This window comes from Mus musculus, chromosome 17 (assembly GCF_000001635.26).
Source record: "Mus musculus strain C57BL/6J chromosome 17, GRCm38.p6 C57BL/6J".
Taxonomy (NCBI): Eukaryota; Metazoa; Chordata; class Mammalia; order Rodentia; family Muridae; genus Mus; species Mus musculus.
The window spans coordinates 63984091-63996265 of record NC_000083.6 but is presented as its reverse complement, the minus strand read 5'-3'; the positions used below and the strand labels follow the sequence as shown (position 1 = coordinate 63996265).

The 12175-nt window shown below is 39.4% G+C and overlaps 1 protein-coding gene across 18 annotated transcripts in view; it reads right to left on the bottom strand.

Annotated features, from left to right (window-relative positions):
* Positions 1-12175, bottom strand: part of Fer (fer (fms/fps related) protein kinase) — a 284447-nt gene that overhangs the window by 150254 nt on the left and 122018 nt on the right. For all 18 annotated transcript variants that reach the window (XR_003952084.1, XR_003952086.1, XR_385280.4 and 15 more), the window contains one exon: positions 4550-4672. Coding sequence is in view for 13 of the 18 variants with exons in the window: in XM_006523641.4 (XP_006523704.1) it covers positions 4550-4672 (123 nt within the window). In the remaining 5 variants the exon portion in view is untranslated. The remainder of the gene's footprint in view (positions 1-4549; positions 4673-12175) is intronic.

Below are 12175 nucleotides of genomic sequence, written 5' to 3'. Positions count from 1 at the left end.
TTTGAATTTAGATTAATACTCTAGATAGAAATGGCATTTGATAAAGTTTTAAATCTGCTTAGTCTACTGACTGGGGAGAATTATCTCTGCTACCATTAAAAGGCATTTAAAAAGTATTTCCAAATTTTGAGCTGTGCATTCACTGGAAGGCCATCACTCTCCTTGGCTGTCTGCCATTGGCTCTCACTCACTAGGAGCTTCCTGGTACACTGATGAGATCTATTATTTTGTGGAACAAGTTGTTCTTGACTATCAAACATTTTATATAAAGCAGTGTATGTTTGTGTGTGTGTGTGTGTGTGTGTGTGTGTGTGTGTGTGTGTAGATAGGTATCCACACACACATACATACATACACTCTGAGGATAATCATCTGTGAAACATCCCTACATCCCTACAGACTGACTAGCTACTTTGATGGGTTGGTATGCATGCTAGATTGTTGAACATTTCGCTGTTATCTCTGCACATAACAACACAGAGAACAATTTTATTGACATCTTTATGAAACTATAGCAAGAAACCTTCTATGATCACAGTGTTTGAGCTGAGCCAGCTGTGGCACTGCAGGACAGGGGAGGAGGAGATTCAGCACCAGGTCACATTCATTCTCAGCTACACAGTGAGCTCAAGGTCAATGTGAGCTATATGTGACCCTGTCTCAAATCATCAAAAACCTAATTTTAAATATTTTAGAAATGAAAAGCAATAGCTATCTCGTGGCCCACATGGTACGCAGGACCACAGCACTAACCCAGGCCTTCACACCACCATAACCCCTCTGTTACCTCCTTACTCTTTGATAAGTAGAGCAATCTCATCACAGTTCAGAACCCTGCTGAGCACAGAGTGATTAGCAAGTGAATGTCTACGAAAGCATAAGGAACCATTGTATTTTCCACTATCCTATTTATTCAAATGGATAATTATCTTAAAAACTACCCAATAGGTCTTAATAAATTAAGGACGTTGGGCACAGATTTAGGGAAAAGGAAGTCTCCCTGGTTTCACAAAATGCTAAACTAAGAAAACCTAAATTATACCAAACCCTGTGTAATAAGCCACTCTAAAAAGAAAATCTTACTTGACAACATTGGGCAGGTTGGCTACCTCACGAATGCAAACAGCAAAGCTCACTTTTTAGTCATCTGAAACCAACATGAAGTGCGCCTGCATGCTTAAGCCTTCCTCTGTGCGCAGGTGCGGCTCGTTCCTTGTACTTGATCCAGCCTGGGGCTGCCACACACACTCTTCTGCAGACAAGTTAGAACTTTTAGTCATGGAGAAAGAAATTTATTACATCATCTCAAAGTAAGCCTGTAATATTTGGGCAATCCATACTGAAGTCTGGTAAACAGCCACTTGATTCAGGGAGGAGGCAAGCGTTTGCTAAGGTTCGAGTCACAGCTCTCTGCCTGGCTGCCCTCCCTGCTTTTGTTCATGAATACGGTGAGCTCTGCATTCCAGTCACAGAATTTCTTCTCTAAAAGATGTATTGGAAGAAATATTAGCTTTACCCAATAAAATAACATCTGAATTGCCATTGAAATGTTAGATTAGGTGAATTCCTATTTATATTTTCTCAAAGTCTACGTTGTACCTCAAATTCCAGTTGTCTAATATCAGGTTCATTGTTTTCCTGTTATACAGATTTATAGGTTTGAATATCTAGGAGTCTCTTTCCAATTTAGCACCTTATCAAAGCAGAAGACTTCCCTTTCCTCATATCCACACTCACATTGCTAACAATGCACAGTTCTTGTAGCATTAACTCAACTCTGTACTCCATGCCCCATGGTTAACAGCATGGACTGTGTCCCAGCACTGCTGCTATCTGCTATGCTATCTTCAGAAGTCCTTTACTATTTTACTATTTAAAGAAATTGCTCCTCTTCCATCATCCTGTAGGATATTAAAAGCAACAAAACTCAAAACATGTCTCATGGCAATATGGCAGGGGTACATAAAAAATGCATATGAAGAGGTCAGCCAAAGGTCGAGGATATGCCTAAATGGTGGGGTGCCTGGTAGGTACCCAAGAGGCTCTGGACTTGATCCCCAGCAGTGAGAAGGAAGAGGATGAGATGGGGGAGGGGGTTGCTGAAAAGTCTTAGGACTTAATTGATAACATCAATCTTTTAACATCTGCTGATGGCTTACACTTGTCCAAAACTCTTACAGGTACCAGTGAGACAGAGATACTAAGTCAAATACAACTTTGATCTTATAGAATTTGCACTGCACTTGAGGGAGAGAAAACAATCAAAATACATGATGCCATAGAAAGGTGACTATATATAACCATTAGAAATTAGCCACTGAGAAGTAAGGAAAGGAATGAGGGAGAATATACTATTTACACATGACAGAGAAAGGCTCTCGCTGAAGGGACCCTCTAGAAGCAACTAAATTAAGAAAGAACGGGCCACAGAAGCCCACTGGGTTTGCTGCTTTAAGAGAACAATTGAGGTGACCAGTTAGTACCACTTACAACAATGCTGCCCCTCTCCTGAGCCTCTGCACAGGCTCTGGAGGCAGTACAGGAAGAACCCGGACAGCAGATAAGGAGCAGATCGTAAGGTGCCCATTTACTAAGAGCATTAGTTAGCTGGAAAAGTCAAGCAATTCCCCAACTCTAGTGGTCTAGTGTCCCTGCACTTGTGAGTAATACAAGGAATAAAGATAAGAAACTGCCTTAGTCACTTAGGGACTACAGTAATAAAATTGTATTTTGATGACTAAGAAAAAAAATAATGGGAAACAGAAATTCCATCCAAAGCAAAACAACATTCTTTACATAGACTAAATATAAAGTCTATAAAGGTGAAAATTAGATATTTTATAGCATATTATATGGTCAAATGTATTCGTTTCTTACATGATTTAAATCAAGAAATAGATTCAGTAATAAGAGGACAAATAACTTTTCAAAGGAAGATATATCACAACAGAATTCATATCAATTTGTTCCCACTCATAACTGAAAGCTGTACTCCACGACCTCTGTATTTCAATTATCTCTACAAAGGACTAATAGGATTCTTTGAACAACATTTACAATAAACAGATACTCGTGTGCGTATTTCAAATGCTAGGTTTAAGTCAGGTTAGTATGTAGGTGGGCTTTGCTTTTACCCACAACACAATCATCTATAGCTCTTTAACCTTCTATAGCTGCCAGCATTCACTGATTTGCATATCTAGTACTATAAAATGATGGAGTAATCAGCTCTGTTGAATTAGCGATCTGATAGAAAGATAATAATTGACCATGTAATAGTCTAGAGAATCTAATCCATTACCTAAGTTCACTTCATGAAAATTTGTATGCAGTGAGAGATGTAATTTTATTTGAAATTATATATTCCTACTCAGACCCAGATCTGCAAGTTAATTTCCATCATGGATTTGATCTCTACCATGAACTTGACTAACTACAGGCTGTGCAAACAGCTGGTCACCTTGTAAAGCCAAGCAGCAGTATTTACAGTAAAAACAGTATTTATTTAGTGTTAACCTAATGGGTAAAATGCATGTTACTGGCTTGAGGTTGATTCATAACAGGATGCACTAGAACTGAAGTTCATGCTCAAGTGTATAATGGAAAATACAAAGCTCTTTATCATGTAATTGAACAATCTAGGTGCAAACAGAGATATTACAGGTAATCTTATGCTTATGGATTCTGAGAATCTGGGTAAAAAACAGTAACAACAAAAAACCAAATTGTCAAGTTATATGTTATAAAATGAGTATGAAGTGAAACTTAGGAAGTGTCTAAATTGTGGGAAGGATAACACAGGATTGATCTATAAAAAGCAACTAGATACCTGTCACTGACCAACTTGAACGTCTTTCCCATTTTTATACTGTTCTTCATGTTGCTCAGCCCTCTAAGGAAAGGGCCCCTGCCACCCTCAAGTGTCAAAGTGCTGGAAGGAAGGCCCCATGGGCTCACTGTTGCGCCATGGTCTAAGTCCCTAAGGTGCGGTCTGAAACCCATACACTCCTCTTGCCCATCCCTACCCTCACAATCTCTTAGTACATGAAAGAATTGGTCCTGATACATTTTCCAGGTAAAAATGATCTAAAGCGAGTTCTGACCTAGTTGCCTGGCTCCGCAGAGGGAAACTATGATTTTCAGAGAAGAGACGCATAGCTTTAACCAGTCCCAAACTTTCAACACACTGTAAAGCTAAAGCTCAAAATTAAAATTCTGATTTACTCCTAAATGCTAGCCCTCTTCTTTGATGTCTATATCTTCAAATCTTTTGCCAGAAACTTTCAAAGTATGATCCGCACATCTTTCAAGATCAATTGGGAAAGAAAGAAAACAAATTAGGCCATTTGTTTCCTAGCAAATGCTGAGCAGAAAGGCAATGTGTCTTCAGAAAATTAAAGGAAGTCTATATCTCAGCTAGCTTGCTGAGTTATTGGTGCTCACAGAAGTAATTTGTCTCTGACTTTGGCACATACCCTAAAAGCTTTCTTCTGTGACAAATGCTACCAAAGCATTCTTTTGTAAACCAGAAGCCAGCTCTCCGCCCTACCTTTGGGATGGGGTTGAGCAGAACCACCCCAGACTTCTTGGTGATGACTTGCTTTGTATTGAAGTGGTGATCTATAAGCTGGGGAATGTTTGAAAACCCGGTGCCCTCGAATCGATACAGATTCTGGGGAGAGAACAACAACACAGAACTATCAGGAAGACATTGTTTCAGAAAAAAAAAAAATTGATCTTAATCCAGGGGTTAAGTTCTGTTTAAGGAGAGCTGACAGTGCACAGCAACATAAATATCTCTAACAATAGTCTACTACATACTTACAGATAGTAAAATATTAAAATAGAAACATGAAACTCTATAATCTACTGCCAAATATTCTGATAGAAAAATGTTTAGACTAAACATAACTCACATCATTATTACAGTAATAGAGAAAGCTAAGAGAACTCAAGTGCATTTTATAAAAATGATGACAGAAGCAAACAAGGCAGCTGCCCACTCAAGTTTAAGCACAAGGAGATGTTTGCATGCGTCTCCATGTCTGCTCCATTCGTAAATTTTCAGTACCAAAAATATGGTCAAAGGTTCGAGGAAGCCCAACAACATAATATATATGATACTCATTTATTTGCTAACACAATGGGTTTTTCTACAGTAGGACCTCAATGTACCATTGATATATAAAAAGTAAAGATGGAAACCTCATTCACACAAGAGAGGAAGATAAAGAAGCAACGAGGGGCATCAGCGATAAGCCGTTGAGACCAGCAAGCTCAGAGCCTGGCACTTTTTAGATGAATTTTGGTATTTCAGTGTACATGTCGTGTGCGTGGGTGCACATGGAGGCCCGCGCTGGCTAGACTGACAGGCAGCTGTGAGCCTAACAGAACTTCATTCTCCTCACGGCTGAGCCGGCTCGCCAGGCTCAGATCTAAGTGTGTTGCACATTTCCTATCTGTAGGAAAACAGTTTTCTCTGCAGAAAGACTCTGTCGTCTTTCCTATTTAGACAGTAGTTCAGTTATTATATGTAAGAACTGACAGCAGGAAACACAGAAATAATCCATTAATACACTTGTCAATGGCAGAACTGCAAAGCACTGTAACAAAAGCTTCCAGAGGTTCCTCCTTGGGTTTAACTAACACATAGGAAGTGTCAGAGATGCTATGTGAATGTGTAGCACTTTAAGAAAACTGTGAAGAAACAGAACTCCCCAACTTCATAAAACTAGGAAGAGAGAGCAGGAGTAATTGTCAGAGGCTGAGGAGGAGAACATGAAAGAAGCAGAAAGAAGCTAGATTAACAGCCCAAAATCCCACTGGAGAGGAGGCGGATGGATATTCTGCAGTTTGGTGGATACTGTTTGCAACAACAAATAATGGAGTGGAAAACTAACATGTCAACAAAGCACAGCCTGCAATAGTAACACCAACCACAACAACATTTCAACCAGACATGATTTCTACCTGTATCTACTTTCGATTTCTGCTTAACACAGCAATCAGGGCACCTGAGGATAACTCCTCTGCCTTGCTTAATTAAACTCCTTTCTTCCTTCAGCATAAAAGCCAAAGATGATGTATGGTAATCTGGGCTCACGGTGGTCTTTCCACTTTATCTCTGACCACTCTTCGTCTTTGCTCACTAGCCTCCGAGCACTGTAATTACCTTTCTGTTCTAAAATATGAATGAGCAACTCAGAACTGGAGGTTTGCTCCATGGATGGCTGTCTAAGGAGACGGCCCTGTGGCTGATAGCTCCCTTATTGATTTTCTGTGCAGCTCTCAGCAGTGTTTATTTGGTGAGCTAACTATAGACACCTACATACACTGTCTCCACTCCCACAATGCAACTTCATTTCTTTCCTCCTCTGTGTTATTGACATTTTCTCCTAGAATATATAATTATTACATTTGACCCTACTATCACAGATATTGTACTTATTTTTTAAAGGTGTGAGTGTGTGTATGTGTGTGTATGTCCTCAGAAGCCAATAAATAAATAAATAAATAAATAAATAAATAAATAAATAAAAGAGAGGGGAAGGGGAGGGTGGTAGATTCCCTCAGGCTGGACTGGCAGATGGTTGTGAGACATTTAGCATGGAGGCTGGGGGAATCCAACTTGGGTCCTCCGGAAGTCATCTCTCCAGTCCCGATTTTACTTATGATTTTTGTTATCTGACTTCCTTCTAGAATGCAGGCACAGGAAGCAAGAGATTCATTTATTTTCCACTCAGTGTGATAGCCCTATGGTCTAGTACAATCTGTGGCATATATGGCCTATAGAAAGAAACATGTGAATGACATAAAATTCATTAAGTGTTATGAAGCAAAGAAACAAAACTGACAGCTTACACATGGTTCACACACACATGAGCACAAGATGTTAATGTGCAATATTGAATAATAAGTAATAAAATGAAGTTGATACACAATGCAATCTCCCATCAACCCTGCTTTAAGTCTTAGGTGACCTATCTACCCCCAGAACTACACAACTACCTAATAAAACCTAGATTTTCTGTTTCCCTTTCTTAATTTAAGAACATTTCAAATTTTGAAATTACTAATTTTACAAAAATTATCCTGATACCTGTGAAGTTCTTAGCATTCTAATATAGTATAAAACCAGTAAATTCCCTTTCTTAGACAGGAAGATACATTGATGGATATAAAAGCATTAAGACATTCTCAATGATGTGTAAGCAAATAAAAGAGAGAAGAGAACACTTCCAGTGTTTGGGTTTGTCTCTTTACTTTCAAGATTCCACCTGCTGTGCTAAATCTGGCTTCAAGCGTGTCTGTATGAGTTCCTCCCACCTCCTGTGACCCAACCCCATACAGAATGATGCAACTTTTATGATAATACGGTAACAAAGTAAGGCTAACTTGGGTTTCCTGTTTGGTTGGTTGGTTTGATTGATTTGATTTCTTTGGAAACAGAATCTTGCCATGTCCCCCAAGCTGGCCTTGAAGTGGTAGTGACTTGATTAGTGATACCTGGAAAGGCCTTCTGCCACCTGGGAAGTAAGCTTTTGGAATGACTATGTCTGAAAGTATATTAGAGGTATAGAAAATGACAAAATAGTTTCACTTAAACTTTAAAGTAGTTATTGCCTTTCCCTAATGATGACTGAGTGATTACTGTACAATGGAAAAAATAATTTTAACTACACATGGATAAGCCACAAGTTTAGAATTGCTATGCAAAAACATGTTGGCATTTTACTGCACAGAATGAGACCCACAGCATGAATTTAAAATGTACCTCTAAAGAGTTCAGAGACTGCAGTAATGAATCTAAGTAATTCATAGATTTAATTACCTCAAAGTAAACTTGCTACATGATCAATATCCGATCTCTTTCCATTTCTTAATTTAAAAAAATATGTGGCTGGTCAAAGCTTTGTGCATATATCAGCTACAATGTGATGCTCTCATTCAACGACTATGTCAGGTATCAAATAACTTTTAGTAGGATATCCATCACTTGAGACTGCTCATTTCTTTATGGTGAGTACAGTAAAAATCTTCTATTTGGCATGTATAGTGCACTATTGTTAATTATACTCTACCTACTATACCGTGAGAGCCAGGACTTCCTACTTAAAATACAGACACTGCAGCTGTGAATGGACCTCTCCTGCTTTTAACTCTCTCTGCTCTTCCTGCTTCTGTAGTGACTACTGAACTCTGGGCTTCTACCTGAATTATTTAGCATAGCAACACTATCCCACCATGTGCACGATGTTAGCCATGGCAGGATTTCCAACGTTTCTGTGGCTGAACAGCATGCCAAGGCCCACATGCACCAGAGCCTTCTCTTCACCTGTCTGCTGGACACTGAGGTGGATTCGACACCCGGCCTACTCTAACAGTGTAGAGAAGACCATGGGAGTGTCTCCTCTTAACATGTTCTTCATTCCAATTAGTCATGATCCAAGACACAGGGTTTTCAGATCCTGTCACAGCTCTACTTTCCTGATGTTGGGGACACCCCACACTGATCTCTATAATGGCCACGTTAATTGACATTGCCAACGACAACATATGCTTCTGATGAATGTTGGGTGTTGGATTCTGCTACTGTTACATTACATTCTGTCTTTCCTTTATTATTTGTTAGTAGCTTTTTTCTATAGTCAACTAACTACTAAATACCACTTTTGTGTGGTTGCTGGCTCATATGTTTGGGTCCTAACATAATACTCAGTAAGTATATTCTGGATGAATGAACAAGTGAATGAATGAATGAATGAACAAGAGAATAAACAATGCCATTATAGTGAAGATTTTCATCAAAGTTTTATTTTAAAATATGTATTAGTTTACCTTTAATTTATCATTGCCTGTGAATCTTAAGTTTCATGGCTCAGTCAGCCCTTAGTTCACACTGGTATGTATACAAGTTGCTTTCTTTCTTTTTTTTTTTTTTTTTGTGGTTTCATTTTTTTTTAATTAGGTATTTTCTTCGTTTACATTTTCAATGCTATCCCAAAGGTCCCCCATACCCACCCCCCCAATCCCCTACACACCTACTCCCCCTTTTTGGCCCTGGCGTTCCCCTGTACTGGGGCATATACAGTTTGCAAGTCCAATGGGCCTCTCTTTGCAGTGATGGCCAACTAGGCCATCTTTTGATACATATGCAGCTAAAGACAAGAGCTCCCGGGAATTGGTTAGTTCATATTGTTGTTCCACCTATAGGGTTGGAGTTCCCTTTAGCTCTTTGGGTAATTTCTCTAGCTCCTCCATTAGGGGCCGGGTGACCCATCCAATAGCTGACTGTGATCATCCACTTCTGTGTTTGCTAGGCCCCGGCATGGTCTCACAAGAGAGAGCTATATCTGGGTCCAGCGAAATCTTGCTAGTGTATGCAATGGTGTCAGCATTTGGAAGCTGATTATGGGATGGATCCCTGCATATGGCAATCACTAGATGGTCCATCCTTTCGTCACAGCTCCAAATTCTGTCTCTGTAACTCCTTCTATGGGTGTTTTGTTCCCATTTCTAAGAAAGGGTAAAGTGTCCACACTTTGGTCTTCGTTCTTCTTGAATTTCATGCGTTTGGCAAGTTGTATCTTATATCTTGGGTATCCTAAGTTTCTAGGCTATTATCCACTTATCAGTGAGTACATATTGTGCGAGTTCCTTTGTGATTGGGTTACTTCACTCAGGATGATACCCTCCCGGTCCATCCATTTGCCTAGGAATTTCATAAATTCATTTTTTTAAATAGCTGAGTAGTATTCCATTGTGTAAATGTACCACATTTTCTGTATCCATTCCTCTGTTGAGGGACATCTGGGTTCTTTCCAGCTTCTGGCTATTATAAATAAGGCTGCTATGAACATAGTGGAGCATGTGTCCTTCTTACCGGTTGGGACATCTTCTGGATATATGCCCAGGAGAGGTATTGCTGGATCCTCCGGTAGTACTATGTCCAATTTTCTGAGGAACCGCCAGACTGATTTCCAGAGTGGTTGTACAAGCTTGCAATTCCACCAACAATGGAGGAGTGTTCCCCTTTCTCCACATCCTCGCCAGCATCTGCTGTCACCTGAGTTTTTGACCTTAGCAATTCTGACTGGAGTGAAGTGGAATCTCAGTGTTGTTTTGATTTGCATTTCCCTGATAATTAAAGATGTTGAACATTTTTTCAGGTGCTTCTCTGCCATTCGGTATTCCTCAGGTGAGAATTCTTTGTTCAGCTCTGAGCCCCATTTTTAATGGGGTTATTTGATTTTCTGGAGTCCACCTTCTTGAGTTCTTTATATAGATTGGATATTAGTCCCCTATCTGATTTGGGATAGGTAAAGATCCTTTCACAATCTGTTGTTGGCCTTTTTGTCTTATTGACGGTGTCTTTTGCTTTGCAGAAGCTTTGCAATTTTATGAGGTCCTATTTATCGATTCTTGATCTTACAGCACAAGCCATTGCTATTCTATTCAGGAATTTTTCCCCTGTACCCATATCTTCGAGGCTTTTCCCTACTTTCTCCTCTATAAGTTTCAGTGTCTCTGGTTTTATGTGGAGTTCCTTAATCCACTTAGATTTGACCTTAGTACAAGGAGATAGAAATGGATCAATTCGCATTCTTCTACATGATAACCGCCAGTTGTGCCAGCACCATTTGTTGAAAATGCTGTCTTTTTTCCACTGGATGGTTTTAGCTCCCTTGTCAAAGATCAAGTGACCATAGGTGTGTGGGTTCATCTCTGGGTCTTCAATTCTGTTCCATTGGTCTACTTGTCTGTCACTATACCAGTACCATGCAGTTTTAATCACAATTGCTCTGTAGTACAGTTTTAGGTCCGGCATGGTGATTCCACCAGAGGTTCTTTTATCCTTGAGTAGAGGTTTTGCTATCCTAGGTTTTTTGTTATTCCAGATGAATCTGCCGATTGCCCTTTCTAATTCGTTGAAGAATTGAGTTGGAATTTTGATGGGGATTGCATTGAATCTGTAGATTGCTTCTGGCAAGATAGCCATTTTTACAATGTTGATCCTGCCAATCCATGAGCATGGGAGATCTTTCCATCTTCTGAGATCTTCTTTAATTTCTTTCTTCAGAGACTTGAAGTTTTTATCATACAGATCTTTCACTTCCTTAGTTAGAGTCATGCCAAGGTATTTTATATTATTTGTGACTATTGAGAAGGGTGTTGTTTCCCTAATTTCTTTCTCAGCCTGTTTATCCTTTGTGTACAGAAAGGCCATTTACTTGTGTGAGTTAATTTTATATCCAGCTACTTCACCTAAGCTGTTTATCAGGCTTAGAAGTTCTCTGGTGGAATTTTTAGGGCCACTTATATATACTATCATATCATCTGCAAAAAGTGATATTTTGACTTCTTCCTTTCCAATTTGTGTCCCCTTGATCTCCTTTTGTTGTCTAATTGCTCTGGCTAGGACTTCAAGTACAATGTTGAATAGGTAGGGAGAGAGTGCACAGCCTTGTCTAGTCCCTGACTTTAGTGGGATTGCTTCCAGCTTCTCACCACTTACTTTGATGTTGGCTATTGGTTTGCTGTAGATTGCTTTTATCATATTTAGGTATGGGCCTTGAATTCCTGATCTTTCCAAGACTTTTATCATGAATGGGTGTTGGATTTTGTCAAATGCTTTCTCAGCATCTAACAAGATGATCATGTGGTTTTTGTCTTTGAGTTTGTTTATATACTGGATTACATTGATGGATTTCCGTATATTAAACCATCCCTGCATCCCTGGGATGAAACCTACTTGGTCAGGATGGATGATTGTTTTGATGTGTTCTTGGATTCGGTTAGCAAGAACTTTATTGAGGATTTTTACATCGATATTCATAAGGGAAATTGGTCTGAAGTTCTCTATCTTTGTTGGGTCTTTTTGTGGTTTAGGTATCAGAGTAATTGTGGCTTCATAGAATGAGTTGGGTAGAGTACCTTCCGTTTCTATTTTGTGGGATAGTTTGTGAAGAACTGGAATTAGGTCTTCTTTGAAGGTCTGATAGAACTCTGCACTAAACCCATCTGGTCCTGGGCTTTTTTTGGCTGGGAGACTATTAATGACTGCTTCTATTTCTTTAGGGGATATGGGACTGTTTAGATGGTCAACTTGATCCTCATTCAACTTTGGTACCTGGTATCTGTCCAGAAATTTGTCCATTTCGTCCAGGTTTTCCAG